Source organism: Galleria mellonella, unplaced genomic scaffold (assembly GCF_026898425.1).
Source record: "Galleria mellonella isolate WM207_F2 unplaced genomic scaffold, CSIRO_AGI_GalMel_v1 utg232, whole genome shotgun sequence".
NCBI lineage: Eukaryota > Metazoa > Arthropoda > Insecta > Lepidoptera > Pyralidae > Galleria > Galleria mellonella.
The window spans coordinates 504,563-521,476 of NW_026442046.1; the positions used below are offsets into that span (position 1 = coordinate 504,563).

A 16,914-nucleotide genomic window follows, 5' to 3' on the forward strand; every position below is an offset into this window, starting at 1 on the left:
CGGCAAGGTTATCTGTTGTTGACATAGACAGTTATTGGTTATAGACATTCTCGAGCACCCGGCATATTATAGCACAGCTACATGTAACTGTCAACTGGCAACAACTACGTTTACCTGTCGGCTACGGTAGCTTCCGCGTAGCTATCGTAGCTGGCAGTAATAATAACGTAAAAGTAATAGGGTCTAACTGACCCATTCACTCAATACACCTTGTCAAGTCGACCTCCACGTGGTTCCCCCTAGAAACCACCGTCATGGGCTAACTGACCTGCTTTTATCGTTACCTGTCATCCCTCACTGGTGCCCCACCAGCGTATACCGGTAGCGTGGGTGGGCTTATCATTCCAATATCACCCATCAAAAAAAAAACTTATTGATTGAATAGCTGCACGGCCGCATTGCATTAGGTTCGATCCTCACTGCAGTAACAAATAAATTAAAGTCCGGCCGCTCAGAGATTGCGTTTCTGACAGATCGTGATCGAATGGGCGATATAAGTTCGAACTGGCTGCACGCCATTCATATCAAACTGCGCTGTTTCAGGTTATGTCAACTGTTTGTTTTTGTAGTGATGAGATAAAATAACGAGGCGATTGTAACTGACTGTTTTTGTAATCTTATATTACCGGTATATTGTTAAATAAAACATTATAATTTTATAATGTACTTAATACATATTTAATAAAATTTATAATACGATACAGGTACGCCCAAACAAAACTTAAGAAAATAAGTGACGTGATATCAGTCAGATGAATAAAACAAAAAGTTGAAAGAAAAAATTACTACTTTATATTTTTGGTAAAAAATGGCAACTGGAAGATTTGCTAAAAACTTTTCAACGTATTAGTAGTCTTCAATTTTCTCTGAATGTCTGTGATTACTGTTTGAATTACACTAATCGGGAGGCAATATCTGACAAACCAATCTTTAATGCCAACAGAGGCCAAAAAATATTTTTTTTTTTTTTTTTTTTTTTTACACCCTTGGTGATAACGTACATTATCAATCATTAAAATGTAAGTTCGATTCAGTTCTTTTGGATGATTCTGGATTAATAATTGCATTAAAAATATAAATAACAAAACAATTTCTCAAAATAACTCTACAAATTGCAAATTCGGCCCCACATGGAGTATTGCTGTCACTTATGGGCGGGAGCACCTAAATATCCGCTTGAACCCTTCGACTCGTTGCAACAACGAGCTATCAGAAATGTCGGTGATCCCAGGCTTACAAACGGAATCGAATCCTTAAGTCTTAGGAGAGATTTTGCTTCACTTTGCGTGTTCTACTGCTTGTACAACGGATTGTGCTCAGTGGAATTGTTCAATATGATGCCCACGGCCACTTTCTACCATCGTACAGCTCGCCATCGACAGGGAGTACATCCTCATATCCTACAGCCTCAATGGGCGCGTACAACGCGGTTTCAGAAATGTTTCCTCCCACGAACACTCAAGTTATGGAATGAGTTCCCTGCCGAGGTTTTCTCAAGAGCCTACAGCTTGGGGTACTTCAAAAGAGGGTAAAAACAGTAAACTGCTTTGAAATAAACATCTTGATTATAAACTTAACAAAAGCACAATTGCATTCTACCAATGTAAAAAGATGCTAGGAAACAAATGGGGTCTGCTGCCAAAAATAACTCTATGGCTGTACAGAGCTATAATCAGGCCAATGTTGATCTATGGTGCACTGGTTTGGTGGCCGAGGACAAAACTATCGACAACTGCCACCAAACTAAAAAGCTTTCAGAGACTGGTTTCTTTTTTTTTTTTTTTTTTTTTTTTTTTTTTTTTGTCAGCGGCTGCATGAAAACAGTAATAGAGTTGGCCCTTAATATAACACCCCTAGACTTGTACATACAGCAGGAAGCAGTCTTAATCGCTATTCGACTAATGCATCTGGATCTATGGGGTAAAAATCACAACAGTCCCCACACTTCTATTCTAAACCAGGCAATGGAATGTGAACCTTTGATTGCGGCTCCGTGCGACAGGACTCATAATCATTATATATTTAACAAAAAAATACCAAAAAAAAATACCAAATACAAATAAAAGAGGAAAAGGACCAATCCGTTGTAACATACATGAATTACACATATACACCGATGGCCTCAAAACTGAGAACGGTTCAAGAGCAGCGGGCCTACCACGAAGTGCAAATCCGAAATTTCGGATCGATATTTCGTGTGATTCGTACCATGAAAAACGTTCATTCCGAAATCGTGCCCGAATACGGAGAATAGCCTTTCTATCGTCCCAAATCGTACCATGAAGTATCCGTTTTTTTTTTTTTTCTTTTTTTGTGGCGTTCACCCCGATATTAGGGTATTTTGCCGAAGTATCCGTTCGTACGTAATTTTGACGTTTTGACAGCACGTTTATCGTGATTTAAAGCGCGAAGTAGACGAAACCTAAATAGTTAACTTTTTATTTTCGTAAGTATGAATTTTACATATATAAGTGCTGTAATATGTAAAAAAGTGATTAATTAATAATTCTGTTAATGTGTTACAGTGAATAATGTGATAAAAGTTAAACTAATTAGTGTTTTTAAATATTATTGTGTTCAACATAACCTACAACTTTGCATTACTTTATTTTGATGTTTTAGTTTCATTATGGCAAGATTAGCAGGAATTTTAGAAGCCCTCAATGAAGAAAAAATTGAAAGACGCAGGATTAAACGAAAAATGCGTAAAAGGTACCTCCAAAGATCCATCCCAGACTTCGAGTTTGTATCTAAATACAGACTCAGTCGGGAACTCTTCGAGGATCTATGTCAGGATGTGGTACCATTATTATCCCTGCCTAAAAATAGTCGAGCAATCGATCCAATAACCAAAGTAAGAACTTATGTACATGTTGTAGATGAAAAGATTTAGTATTTACCTAAAAAAAAATATGTAGATATGTGAATACTATTTAGTATTCACATATCTTTTTTTTTTTTTTTTTTTTTTTTTTAGATTCTCACTGCATTAAAAGTTTATGCCAGTGGTAGCTACCAGGGTGCAGTCGGACAAAATTTAGACACCCCTATGGCGCAGCAGTCTGTCTCAAACTGCATCAGGGATGTAACAGATGCCCTAAATACACCCTTTATACTGAGGAAATATATAAGATTTCCTCAGTCCAGGGAAGACAGGAACGTTTTGAAGAGAAAGTATGTTTATGTATATTAAATATGAGTAATATTAACCTTTATAGAATTTTATGCTTTTTGTCAATTTATAATATATATACTATTAATTTAGTTCAGTCAACTATTTGTAGCTGTAAGTTTATAAATGATATTATGAGAGATCTAGCTATCCTATTATAGTCACATAAACCATGTTCTGACAGAAGGAGGAGTTGTTAATTTCAGGAATCAACATAAATGTTAATTGTTGTTTAAATAATCATTAGTTTATATTTCTTTTTCAGTTTTGCCACACAGTATGGTATTCCTGGTGTTATAGGATGTATTGACTGCACCCATGTAGCTATAATTCGGCCAACAACCAATGAGGAGAGATTTTTCAATTGAAAACATTACCACTCTTTGAATGTTCAAGTTGTAAGTACAGTATTTTAATAGAATCTGTCGGATGCTTTTCTCAAAATAGTTTACACCTTTTATTTACCTAGATTATTTAACAAATAATTTTGGGTATCTTTTTCATTTCTGGTTATCTTTAGTATTTTAAAGTTTATTTCCTCTTCATGTTTTAACAGATCTTTAGTACTCGTATAGTACTTGAAATATAGAATGACACAACTTGTTTCTTCCTGATTAAGACAAAATGGAGACAATAATACATTTTATGTGCAAATACTTAATGTATTATTATGGTAATATAAAGACATGGCAGGGTTGATTATAAATATGCAAAGTGTTTATAAATATGTTAGTTCTGTTTATTTATTTAGTTGTGAATTAATTTTATAAAATTTAAATAAAAATACCGTTTTTTTGAGGCTGTGATATTTTATCAAAGACTATATTTATCAATTTATATAAAAAAGTTTATTTTGAATACAAAGTATAGAAATAGAAAGACACAACAAATACAATCTTGCACAGTAGATATTTTTTATGTAAAACTTTGCATAGTGTATAAATGATTCTCAAGTTATTCATATTTGTCATTATCTGCAAATATCTTTATAATGTTTGTCCTATTTTTTAGATTGCTGACAGTAATTTAAAAATTTTAAATATTGACGCCTCTTACGGTGGCGCCACTCATGATGCTTTCATTTGGGAGCATAATGAGATCAAAGATCATTTGGAGAGTCTTCAAGGAGAAACAACCTATTTGCTGGGTAAATAAATCATTATTGTTAACTTTGTAGTTGTACTACATATAAAATTGGTGAACAAACAAGAATACAATGTTTTTTTCATTCCTTTTCATTATTAGGATGTCATAAAAGATGATTATAGGAACAAACGACAAATATATATATGTACTGATGCAAGGGAAGGAAAAATTTGCAATAAAACCCTATACTAAGCTGCCACTGAATACTTGATATTATATTATCATATAATATCAAGTGTTATGTTATTGTAATAATTATAAGATTTATAGAAATATATTGTTTATTATAGGTGATTCAGGGTATCCTTTAAGGGTATACCTTATGACACCCTATGAAAACGCTGTTGAGGACTCTCCTGAGGATAGATACAATTCCCGGCATAAGCGCACCCGCAATACTGTAGAACGCGTCTTTGGAATATTAAAAAGTCGTTGGAGATGCCTTCTTGCAGCTAGAGAACTGCATTATGCTCCAAGAGCAGCAGGAAGAATTAGTATTGCTTGTGCTGTTTTACACAATATGTGTATAGACCAAAATTTGACGACTCCAGATTTGTCATCTGAAGAGATAAACAATGAGTCAGCCCGGCAACCTTCAGCTACAGTGTGGCATCAATCATCCACTGCTGCACTTGATCGAGGGAGAACAGCTAGAAATTCTTTAATACAGCTGCTTGAGCAATCTAGATAGAAACATTCAAATATTAGGTATAGTATACAATAAATTTCTCTAGTACTCTAATATCCATCAGGTAGAAGTGGAAATTATCGTAAAACATGTGATTATTTTATTAATACCATCAATTTTAAATTGTGCTAATACCTATTTGATGACCTTGTGGTTTGACATACAGCTGCTTTTGATAGTTGAGGGTTCGATTCCCATAAAATACAAACATCAGAAATCATGATTCAATAAATAAATATTAATTTGTATTTGAGTATTTTTTTATGTTAATGTTATTAGCTGATATTATATTGAATAGTCTATAACCTTCCTTAAGCACACAGTAAATAAGCTATCAAGTGCATTTATCAAATTTCAAGTCTCACAGTTAAATATATTTTCTTTTGTTTCAGGTATATACAAATTAGAAGTTAAAGCATTACTTATTTACAAAATTAAAAACTTTTTTTAAAATAAAATCTTTTTATTTTATAATCACGTAAATGTAGGTATATATAGATAAAAGTAAAATCAAAATTGTATATTAAACATTTTTTTTTTTTTTTTTTTTTTTAAAATAACACAAAAATATTATAAATTATTAAAACATTCATGTGACGTTTTTAAAATTTCTATTTGTGTGTTAGTGTTTCAAAAAAAAAATCCGTTTTATAGTATAGTAAGCTAAATATGGACTAACATACAAATCATAAAATGTTTAAAAAATTATCATTGAAAGAGGTTTAATAAATATCTTCAAAGGCATCTATTGTTTATTAGATTATCTCTACTAAAAATATACAAATATACATATTTTTTATGATACTTAGAATGACAAATAAACTGATGGTTCATCTGACAAAGTGGTCCTGCTATTCTTGGAATATGATGTTGTCTACATACCCTGTAATTTCTTTGCCATATTCTTCCATTCAAACCGAATCACATCAGAAATAAGAAATGTACCCAAACAGAAAAATATTGTATAAGTATATGCAAACTAAATAACTTAGTTCAAGGCGCATTAAATTAATGACTAGTGTCTATCTGATAAACTGGTAAGACATATATATATATTAACAAATCAACAAACTAACATAAATCAACAAATCAACATTAATCAAATCAACAACAATTAACAATTAAAAAAAAAAAAATTATCTATTCATTTGTCTTAATTCCATAAGTATTCCCTCCAATCCATCCCTTATTAATTCATTCAGTTCCTGGAGTGTTTCGCGAATCAGCCCTAACTCTGCCACTCGTCGATCCTCCGCTGCGATTCGCCGCTCCTCCATTTCGAACAGACGCCTGCGTACACTGCGTTCAGATCCAATGGCGTCTGCTCGACGGCGTCGTCGCTCTGGACGTGTAGCAGTCGTTGAAGTTCTAAAAAACAGTTTTTTTTTTTTTTTTTTTTTTTTAAATAATTATCATTATTATTTTCTGTATGTATGATTGGTACTAATAGCAGACTTGATGACTAGGAATATACTAGTGATTAGGACTATAAGCCCCCACAACTAATAATCTTAATATTTACAGAAATATTTTCATATAACAATAATTTATTTATTATATAATTTTTTTTTTTTTTTTTTTTTTTTTAATCAGTAATACAGTATAAGTAATAGTGTTATTTGTTAGTACTGTCTTATCTTTACTTCTTAGTTGACATTGAAAAACTGTGTATATATTGAATTGAGTATACATAAAATTATAAAAGTTAAATTGAATTTATGAAATAATAAGAGGCATTTGGAAGACAGATATAAAATATATAAAGATAATATCATCACTATCATCTCTTTCTTCAGCAGTGTTACTTATAATAAAATAAATAATTTATTTCCATGCTTTTAGTACGTTCTTTAAAGTTGATCATCAGCAATCTGAAAAATCCATGTCAGGACTCCCAGGCAATGCAAATCTGGCCCACAAAAAACTGCTATAATATTTTTCTACATATAAAAATTAGAAATACAAATATACTGAATATGGCAGTTGCCTGTACTAACTAATGGATAATGCAGCGCTGGTCATCAAATGTCTTACCAACTATTTTCTCTATTTATTACACCTAGGTGCACTCTTATGGACGTCATCTTTCACACAGTCCATTCATCTTTTTGGTCATCACCACAACATATCAATTAACATAAAATTTATAAATACATACTTGATCATTCTAAATAGTTTCAATCAACATTATGAAATGCCGGAAATGTTTTGAAAATGTACAAATATAACTAAGGCAACTTGTCTTAATTATATTTATGCATTAGAAAATATGAACCCGTGATGTTGCATCAGTTGCTGGGGATTTTGCTGCTGTTGCTGCTCTATATTTTGTGATGGAGCTTCATCTGCTGAGCAGGGCACCTAAAAACATTTATATACATTAGCTGTTTCCCGTGACTTTGCCTTCACTCATTAGTATATTAAGTATTCTATGTGTTTACTTTGACACATAAAATATTAGCAGGATATTGCAATAGACAGTCTTAATCACAACAACAACAGTCATCTGCTCTGAGGTAGAGCAAGAGGTACCCACTCTGTCCCACTCATATTTCTGCTATGAAGCAGCTGTTCTTGCATACCTGTATTTCAGTTTGAAAGGTGGGAAAAGGCTATGAGCTTATATACAGAAATAACAGGAATGGTAGTGCACGAGGAATACCATGGAAATCACCATGTATTTTGATGATATCCATGATGTTATATATGTCTACAGATAACAGTTAGCACTATTTTAATATATGGTTTTACAACATACCTCTGGAAATGCAGGTACACATGCATCCGACTGAGGTTCCCCAAATCCTTCTCCCATAACAGCCAATATTCTTTTTTTTTTTTTTGTATGGGGTTTAAAGGCTCAGCAGATGATGGCCCACCCCCAGTGGCTCTGGCAGACCTTCGAGCAGCAGCAGCAGCTTTTTTTTTTTTTTTTTTTTTTTTTTTTTTTTTTTTTTTTCGTTAAATATTTTTTGTCAGCCCATACCTAAAATTTATAAAGTACGAGTATTGGAAAATTTTATTTAATAACAAAATTGTACTGTAATAAATGATAATGGTTTTACTTAACATATTAAATGCATATCATGTACTAAAATAGAATCTTCAAAAGATTATAGCAGTAAACTTATTGAAACAAAAAAATTACAAGGTCACGTTGAAAAAACAATTAGCAGCCTTATCCTTAAAAGCAATCTCATACAGGCAACCTCTGCAGACTGGAAAGAAGTAAAGGAAAATGAATAAGAAGAGAAAAGATTTAATAATAATAAAGAAAGAATATTGTATAGGTAGATAGTCATTCGATTACTTCCTTCAAGAAAAGTGAGACTTCAACTTTTTAACTAATAATACATAATAATACTATGCTTTTGCTTTTGTATGTATTGTATTTGTTTATATAGTATATATATTATTATATATTAAATTTGCATATTTATACATATGTATTTACTGTTACTACTTACTAATGTTAAGTTCTTTGTTCTTGAACGTTTCCTACATTTGATTACTTGCTAATCGTTGGAAGAGTTCTCTTTGAGACATAAGCCCACCTTTGCTAACAAGTTGTTAAACTAATCGCTGTATCTTTTACGAGTATAATAAAGAATATATGTATATAATTGAAAATATATCAGAAAAGTGCTTACCTTCGGCCACTGCTTCATAGTTTTAGTACATCCACCCAATGCATTGAGTTCGTCTGTGAGACGAACCCATAATTCGTTGGATCTTGTTCGCCCTTCTGCATTTCTACAGCGGCCACGAGCTAACTCCTGGTGCTCTTCTAGAAATGTCAGAAGGGTATCCACTTGATCCACAGTGGGATTACTCATCTAAATGCATAAATACGTGTTAACGCTAACAAAAAAACTAATAAATAAAATCAAAATTATTAGATGTTCATTTTCATTGATGTTTAACGAACAAATTTAACGATAAATAGTCATTTCAAAGCACTTGTAAATATCTTACCTTTTATAAATTAAAAGATTATAAAAAAAAATAAAAACGAAAATATTTGTCACACGCAGTACCGTTATTCCAATTTCTATTTCTGCCATTTTTTTTTTTTTTTTTTTTTTTTTTTTTTTTAGTCAAATAGACGTTTCCTTTTGACATATAATACTACTAATTTTAAAAGTTTATAATTTCCATACATTTAAATATAAACGACTGTACATTTTATTTTATCCGGAGTATACCACTTCATTTTTTTTTTTTTTTTTTTTTTTTTTTTTTTTTTTTTTTTTTCTAATTTAAAGGTGTCTAATAAAAGACCTCTCATCTTTCATTCATTCACGAACATAGTCTATGGTACCCGTCCGAAATAACTTATTCCGAAGAAACTTCATGGTTCCTTTGGATTAGAATTTCGGTCGTGTTTCGTTGCGGACGCGATAATCGGACAGTTACATTCGTGGTAGGCCCGCAGGAGTCTTTTCCTTAAACCTTAATACAAACGTGCATATACCGCTTGGCGTACATAGCTCAATATTCCAATGCGAATGTGTTGCAATAACCGAGGCTGCTGCAGCTCACATAAGCTGTACATAAGCTAAGAATAAATGGTATTAACATTAGATTCTTATCTGACAGCGCAGCAGTACTAAAAGCATTACGAAATAACAAGACAAACAACAAATTTATAATTGAAAGCCACAATTCACTGGATAAGATATCTTCCAATAACCAAGTTATCCTCCAATGGATAAAAGGGCACAGTGGATCTTATGGCAACGACGCCGCAGACGAACTAGCTAGAAGAGGCTCAAGAACGAGGGTGGTAGGCCCGTATCCACATCTACCTGTTCTGTTTTCGCAACTGCGAATATGGATTCGTCAAAGATCCGCTGACATACAAAAGCAAAGATGGATACAGGCTACTGATTGCAGACTATCAAAATTGGCCGTACCAATGTAGAATCAACGATTATCAAAGGTTTAACATTTAGATTAACATTTACATTTAGAAAAAAAAAAAAAAAAAAAAAAAAAAAAAAAAAAAAAAAAGTTCGGTTCCGTTCCGTTTTGAATAATGAATATGGCCGAATTGGTGAAATAAAAGTGAATATGGTCGTATTCAGAATATATAATATATATAATATACTTCAATATATTATAATAATATAAGCAAGCAACATAATATACTAAGCAAGACACAATCCAGTGAACTAATGGTAATTAGTGCTACTGCTGGCCACAAGACATCGCTATCTACGTAAGTAATAGTAACAGTAATGGCCACAAGATGTCGCACATAAAGTAATAGTGCTACCAACGGCCACAAGATGTCACTACTGAAAGTTTACAACTCGCTATAATTTCATCTCACTCCATCGGGATATTCGATGGGAAAGTAATTAAACCTGCGGTTAGGTTAGGTTAGGTTAGGTTAGGTTAGGTTAGGTTAGGTTAGGTTAGGTTAGGTTAGGTTAGGTTAGGTTAGGTTAGGTTAGGTTAGGTTAGGTTAGGTTAGGTTAGGTTAGGTTAGGTTAGGTTAGGTTAGGTTAGGTTAGGTTAGGTTAGGTTAGGTTAGGTTAGGTTAGGTTAGGTTAGGTTAGGTTAGGTTAGGTTAGGTTAGGTTAGGTTAGGTTAGGTTAGGTTAGGTTAGGTTAGGTTAGGTTAGGTTAGGTTAGGTTAGGTTAGGTTGGGGTGCTGGGTCGGAAAACCTCCAAGAGTGCCCTGGCTCATTGTACGGTCACTTGTCCTGGTGCGGATACGTCCGGCGGGAACGGTGGCTGACAATGGCTGGGGCCTGGTGCATCCTGGGCAACGGCGGTAAGTGACTTCTCGCTATTTAGAGATCTCACTTACCGACGGCTAATGTTCCGACAGAGGTGGTGAGCGGCGACCCCAAGTAATGGGGTTTGTCGTGTTTTGTTGGGGGCGGGTTTTGTTCCGCGACTTCTCGTAGTGGGAGTGGTCGGCGGGCCCGGTGAGTGCTTCGTTGCGCAGCCGGGCTGGTTTCAGTGCCACCGCCGAAAAACCGTAATCCCTCGCGGAGGTGTGGTCATGTTTCGCACCCGAGTGAGGGGACGGGGGCCTTGGCTTAACCGCCTGGGCCGCGAGGAGTAAACCTCTATAAAAATCCTCTTGTGTAAGCTTCGGTGCCCGGCGATGCATAGTTCGTTGTGCGGTGCACGCTACCGGACATCATAAGTTCGGTTAGCGTGTTCTGTGCTGCGGGCGGGTCGATGGAGTATCATCGGCCGCAAGGGCACCAACCTCGGGGTATCTGCCGCACCCCGTTGTATGTAGGCCGCACGCAGAAGCAGGGGCTCCCCTGCGTGTGAAACCTTTCCCCCATACTCGTGGGAACAAGTATGGATATGTCAAAAACAAAACCCAAAATTGATGTCGTGTCCGAGAAGGACGGTGAGAAGTCGGTGCCCGCGAAGGGCGGAGAGATGTCGGTGCCCGTGAAGGGCGGTGTTAGTAAAAAGAAGTCGGAAGTGGAGGTTCTGAAAGAGTGCTCCGTTGTACTGGGCGAGGATGTTGTGGAGTTGGGTCGCCGTCGCACTCGTCACAGCTTGTTGAGGGCGGTTGCGGGCGAGACCGACTGCGGGTCTTCGCGGTCGAGCTTGTGCGCATCCCCAATTGATGAAGGCATGGAGACGGAGCAGTTGCCGTCAACATCTGGACTACGCTCCTGGCGCAAAAGGCGTCTTAACGAGTCCGATACGGACTCCACGGTCGAGGATGAGGGCGATGTCCAATCCGTCCGCAAAAGGTCCGGCAGCCCTAGAGTGGGATCGAGAGCCAGTTCGATCGCTAGAAAGAAGGAGGAGTGTCGGCAATTCATATACCGATTCTTCGAAGATGAAGGGACAGCCGCTGGCAAATCTGGTCTGCCCCCAGTGACGGTCTTAGATTATCACGAGAGTGATTTCTTTTCTTCCGGAGATGAGGAGCCAGACAAACCGACGGAGCTGGACAGGCCGACGGCATCTGGCGCCACTACCACCGCTGCCGCCGGTGACAAGAACAAAGTGGCCGAGGAGGTACTCCATAGGGCGAAACTTCTCGTCCATCGGCAAGCGGATGCTCTTAGCGACGTCGTTAAGAAGGCGGGAAATCTCAAAGGGACCACCATAAGGACCCTGAAAGAGGGTTTGGCCGGGATCACACAGGTTGTGGACACCTTGGAGGGGGATCTATTTCCGACGTCGGTCTCTCCACTGGTCTCAAAGAACCTGAGACTTGAGCAGGAAGTCGAGTACCTGCGTCGGCAGTTGGCCGAGGCTCGTGCTGCCAAGCCAGCTGCCAAGCCAGCGGCCCAGGCCGGTATCTCGGCAGACGGTGTTCCTGTTGTAGGAAGTGATGCGAGCGCATTCCGTGCTCAAATAATGAGAGATGTCGGCGGCATCGTCCGCCAAATGGTAGGGACTTTTATGAAAGAGGTGAGAGAAATGATCTCCATTCGCCCCCCTCCAGAGAAGGTGTCGTCCTCGTCTGCGGCCTCCACGCAAACTTTGCCCGAGGCCGCGACAATGGCGTCAGATGTGCCCGACACCCCTAGAGTCGGCGACCGGGGTTCTGTTCCCCAGTCAGAAACGGGTCGGGCCAAGAAGAAGAAGGCGAAGAAGACGCCCGTCTCACTGGCGCCCTCTGGACAGCCCGAGCCGGTGGCTTCGACCTCCGCTCAAACGTCTGTGCAGCCGACCGCGTCCACCTGGGCGACGGTCGTAAAAGGAAAACGGGGCAAGACCGTCAGTGTTCCCGAAGGGCAGCCTGTGGCTGCGAACCCTCCGGTGACGAAAGCCGGTTCGGCCCCCTCGAAGAAGGCAAAGAAGACGAGCGCACCCTCGCCTTCTAGACTGAAACCGCCTCGCTCCGCGGCGGTGATTATTACGTTGGACCCGGAGGCGGAAAGGGAGGGTGTCGCGTATGCGAATGTCCTTGCGGAGGCCAAGAGAAGGATCGATCTCCGCGCATTGGGGATCGAAGATATGCGGTTTCGCACCGCGATCACCGGCGGTAAGGTCCTAGAGGTCCCAGGTGCTGATGGCGCGGAGAAGGCCGACGTTCTGGCGTCGAAGCTCCGGGAGTTCATCCCGGAGAATATGGCCAAAATCTCCAGGCCCGTAAAGTCCGCGGAGATGCGGATATCGGGCCTGGACGACAGTGTTACGTCGGAGGAAGTGGTCGCTGCGGTTGCCCGGGAGGGTGGCTGTCAGGTGGACCAAGTGCGAGTCGGAGAGGTTCGACGTACTAGATCTGGGGGGGGCACTTGCTGGGTTAAAGCTCCATTGCAAGCAGTTAAGAAGATGACGGTCGCCGGCCGAGTTCGTATAGGCTGGGTTTCGGCGAAAGCAGAGCTCCTGCGGCAGAGGCCGCTTCGGTGCTTCCGCTGCTTGGAGGAAGGACATGTGCGGGCATCCTGCAGTCATGAGCAGGACCGCAGCGGTCTATGTTACCGCTGCGGAAACGAAGGCCATAAGGCGGCGATGTGCGCGGTCGACCCAAAGTGCGCTGTGTGTTCAGCGCAGGGCCGGCCGTCGGACCATTGGGTGGGGTCCAAGGCCTGCACTCCTCCTAAGAAGCGTAAGAAGCAACCGGTGAAATTGCCGAACCCAGCAGGCCGGGTGAGTGTGGAGGGAGAGGAGATGGAAACGGGCAGGTAGTCCCGCCCTCCTCTCCGGCGATAATTACATCGCCACAGGGCCGGGGTGACGACTGCGGGGGCAGTCCCACCCCATACCAACATTGCCCTGGGAAGTCGCGCGCGCATCCCCGCGCGCTTCCCCTAGACGGGGGTGGGTATTCAACATCTCGTACCCGCCCCAAACTGAGTCGGGGCCCGCGAGCCGGTGCGGGCCAACGCCGTTGGGATCCCGGTGGACTACGCAAGGGAACCCGGGTCCCCAACATTAAGGCGCGGCGAGGGAATGCCATGTGGTTTTTTTAGCCGGTAGGAGTCCGGCAGTATTCACACCCTCCCCCGGGGGTGTGTCTCTGCATGACGCATTTTCCACATGTAAAAAAAAAAAAAAAAAAAAAAGGTTAGGTTAGGTTAGGTTAGGTTAGGTTAGGTTAGGTTAGGTTAGGTTAGGTTAGGTTAGGTTAGGTTAGGTTAGGTTAGGTTAGGTTAGGTTGGGGTGCTGGGTCGGAAAACCTCCAAGAGTGCCCTGGCTCATTGTACGGTCACTTGTCCTGGTGCGGATACGTCCGGCGGGAACGGTGGCTGACAATGGCTGGGGCCTGGTGCATCCTGGGCAACGGCGGTAAGTGACTTCTCGCTATTTAGAGATCTCACTTACCGACGGCTAATGTTCCGACAGAGGTGGTGAGCGGCGAGCCCAAGTTATGGGGTTTGTCGTGTTTTCGTTGGGGGCGGGTTTTGTTCCGCGACTTCTCGTAGTGGGAGTTGTCGGCGGGCCCGGTGAGTGCTTCGTTGCGCAATCGGGCTGGTTTCAGTGCCACCGCCGAAAAACCGTAATCCCTCGCGAAGGTGTGGTCATGTTTCGCACCGGAGTGAGGGGACGGGGGCCTTGGCTTAATCGCCTGGGCCGCGAGGAGTAAACCTCTATAAAAATCCTCTTGTGTAAGCTTCGGTGCCTGGCGATGCATAGTTCGTTGTGCGGTGCACGCTACTGGACATCATAAGTTCGGTTAGCGTGTTCTGTGCTGCGGGCGGGTCGGTGGAGTATCATCGGCCGCAAGGGCACCAACCTCGGGGTATCTGCCGCACCCCGTTGTATGTAGGCCGCACGCAGAAGCAGGGGGCTCCCCTGCGTGTGAAACCTTTCCCCCATACTCGTGGGAACAAGTATGGATATATCAAAAGCAAAACCCAATATTGATGTCGTGTCCGAGAAGGACGGTGAGAAAGTAGTGCCTGAGAAGGGCGGAGAGAAGTTGGTGCCCGAGAAGGGCGTAGAAAGTAAGAAATCGGGGCTAGAACTCCTGAAAGAGTGTTCGGTAGTACTGGGCGAAGATGTTGGTCTCTTAGGTCGTCGTCGTACTCGCCATAGTCTGTTGAAAGCGGTTGCGGGCGAGATCGACTGCGGGTCTACGCGGTCGAGCTCGTGTGCAACCCCAACTGAGGAGATGGAAATGGAACCGTTGCCGTCTACGTCTGGTCTCCGTTCCTGGCGTAAAAGACACATTGCCGAGTCTGACACAGACTCTATAGTTGAGGATGAGGGCGATGTCCAGTCCGCCCGCAAAAGGTCCGGCAGCCCTAGAGTGGGGTCGAGAGCAAGTTCTCGCACAAGGAAGAAGGAGGAATGTCGGCGGCAGTTCGGCTACCGATTCTTTGAGGACGATATAACCAGAGCGGTCCCTGGGGCGGGTGCTACCAAGTCTGGATTGCCTCCAGCGACGGCCCTGGATTATCATGAGAGTGACTTCTTCTCCTCTGGGGATGAAGCGTCGGATATACAGTCGGAGTCGGATAGGCCGACGGCGTCTGGCGCCACTGCCACTGCCGCCGCCGAGAATAAGAATAAAGTGGCCGAGGAGGTAATCCGCAGGGCGAAGTGTCTCGTCCACCGGCAAGCGGATGCTCTCACCGATGTTGTGAAGAAGGCAGGGAACCTCAAAGGGACCACCATAAGGACCCTGAAAGAGGGTTTGGCCGGGATCACACAGGTTGTGGACACCTTGGAGGGGGCTCTATTTCCGACGTCGGTCTCTCCACTGGTCTCAAAGAACCTGAGACTTGAGCAGGAAGTCGAGTACCTGCGTCGGCAGTTGGCCGAGGCTCGTGCTGCCAAGCCAGCTGCCAAGCCAGCGGCCAATGCCGGTATCTCGGCGGATGTTGTCCCTGTCGTAGGGAGTGAGGCGAGCGCGTTCCGCGCTCAAATAATGAGGGACGTCGGCGGAATCGTCCGCCAAATGGTAGGGACGCTTATGAAGGAGGTGAAAGAGATGATCTCTGCCCTCCCCTCCACTGAGAAGGTGTCGTCTGCGTCTGCGGTCTCCACGCAAACCTTGCCAGAGGCTGGAACAATGGCGTCAGATGTGCCCGACCCCCTAGAGTCGGCGACCGGGGTTCTCTTCCCCAGTCAGAAACGGGTCGGGCCAAGAAAAAGAAGGCGAAGAAGACGCCCGTCACACCGGCGCCCTCTGGACAGCCCGAGTCGGTAGCAACAACATCCGCTCAGCCGCCTGTGCAGGCGACCGCGTCCTCCTGGGCGACGGTCGTAAAAGGAAAACGGGGCAAGACCGTCAGTGTTCCCGAAGGGCAGCCTGTGGCTGTCAACCCTCCGGTGACGAAAGCCGGTTCGGCCCCCTCGAAGAAGGCAAAGAAGACGAGCGCACCCTCGCCTTCTAAACTGAAACCGCCTCGCTCCGCGGCGGTTATTATTACGTTGGACCCAGAGGCGGAAAGGGAGGGTGTCGCGTATGCGAATGTCCTTGCGGAGGCCAAGAGAAGGATCGATCTCCGCGCATTGGGGATCGAAGATATGCGGTTTCGCACCGCGATCACCGGCGGTAAGGTTCTAGAGGTTCCAGGTGCTGATGGCGCGAGAAGGCCGACGTTCTGGCGTCGAAGCTCCGGGAGTTCATCCCGGAGAATATGGCCAAAATCTCCAGGCCCGTAAAGTCCGCGGAGATGCGGATATCGGGCCTGGACGACAGTGTTACGTCGGAGGAAGTGGTCGCTGCGGTTGCCCGGGAGGGCGGCTGTCAGGTGGACCAAGTGCGAGTCGGAGAGGTTCGACGTACTAGATCTGGGGTGGGCACTTGCTGGGTTAAAGCTCCATTGCAAGCAGTTAAGAAGATGACGGTCGCCGGCCGAGTTCGTATAGGCTGGGTTTCGGCGAAAGCAGAGCTCCTGCGGCAGAGGCCGCTTCGGTGCTTCCGCTGCTTGGAGGAAGGACATGTGCGGGCATCCTGCAGTCATGAGCAGGACCGCAGCGGTCTATGTTACCGCTGCGGAAACGAAGGCCATAAGGCG

At 42.4% G+C, this 16,914-nt stretch overlaps 2 protein-coding genes, 1 long non-coding RNA gene and 1 pseudogene across 3 annotated transcripts; 3 read left to right on the forward strand and 1 right to left on the reverse strand.

Annotated features, from left to right (window-relative positions):
• The first annotated feature begins 2,468 nt into the window (after positions 1 to 2,468).
• On the forward strand, positions 2,469 to 5,484 carry LOC128200670 (putative nuclease HARBI1; annotated as a pseudogene).
• A 142-nt stretch (positions 5,485 to 5,626) lies between these two features.
• LOC128200671 (uncharacterized) lies at positions 5,627 to 9,101 on the reverse strand. Its single transcript, XR_008252839.1, has 5 exons — positions 8,982 to 9,101; positions 8,657 to 8,842; positions 7,765 to 7,992; positions 7,165 to 7,367; positions 5,627 to 6,374 (listed from the first exon to the last, which is right to left on the reverse strand). It is a non-coding gene; the product is annotated as an uncharacterized LOC128200671 (long non-coding RNA).
• A 993-nt stretch (positions 9,102 to 10,094) lies between these two features.
• On the forward strand, positions 10,095 to 14,592 carry LOC128200677 (uncharacterized). Its single transcript, XM_052894817.1, has 2 exons — positions 10,095 to 14,011; positions 14,097 to 14,592. The coding sequence occupies exon 1, from the start codon at positions 11,333 to 11,335 to the stop codon at positions 13,631 to 13,633; it is 2,301 nt and encodes a 766-aa protein (XP_052750777.1). The 5' UTR covers positions 10,095 to 11,332; the 3' UTR covers positions 13,634 to 14,011; positions 14,097 to 14,592.
• A 188-nt stretch (positions 14,593 to 14,780) lies between these two features.
• Positions 14,781 to 16,558, forward strand: LOC128200669 (uncharacterized). Its single transcript, XM_052894806.1, has 2 exons — positions 14,781 to 15,929; positions 16,019 to 16,558. Exons 1-2 carry the CDS (start codon positions 14,781 to 14,783, stop codon positions 16,556 to 16,558), a joined length of 1,689 nt encoding a protein of 562 aa, XP_052750766.1.
• Positions 16,559 to 16,914: the final 356 nt, after the last annotated feature.

Bases quoted from the DNA above. Each gene is read 5' to 3' on its own strand.
- LOC128200669 (XM_052894806.1), top strand. From the start codon at position 14,781: ATGGATATATCAAAAGCAAAACCCAATATTGATGTCGTGTCCGAGAAG. The intron at 15,930-16,018 runs GTCTCCACGCAA...TCTCTTCCCCAG, and splicing joins AGGTGTCGTCTGCGTCTGCG to TCAGAAACGGGTCGGGCCAA.
- LOC128200677 (XM_052894817.1), top strand. From the start codon at position 11,333: ATGGATATGTCAAAAACAAAACCCAAAATTGATGTCGTGTCCGAGAAG.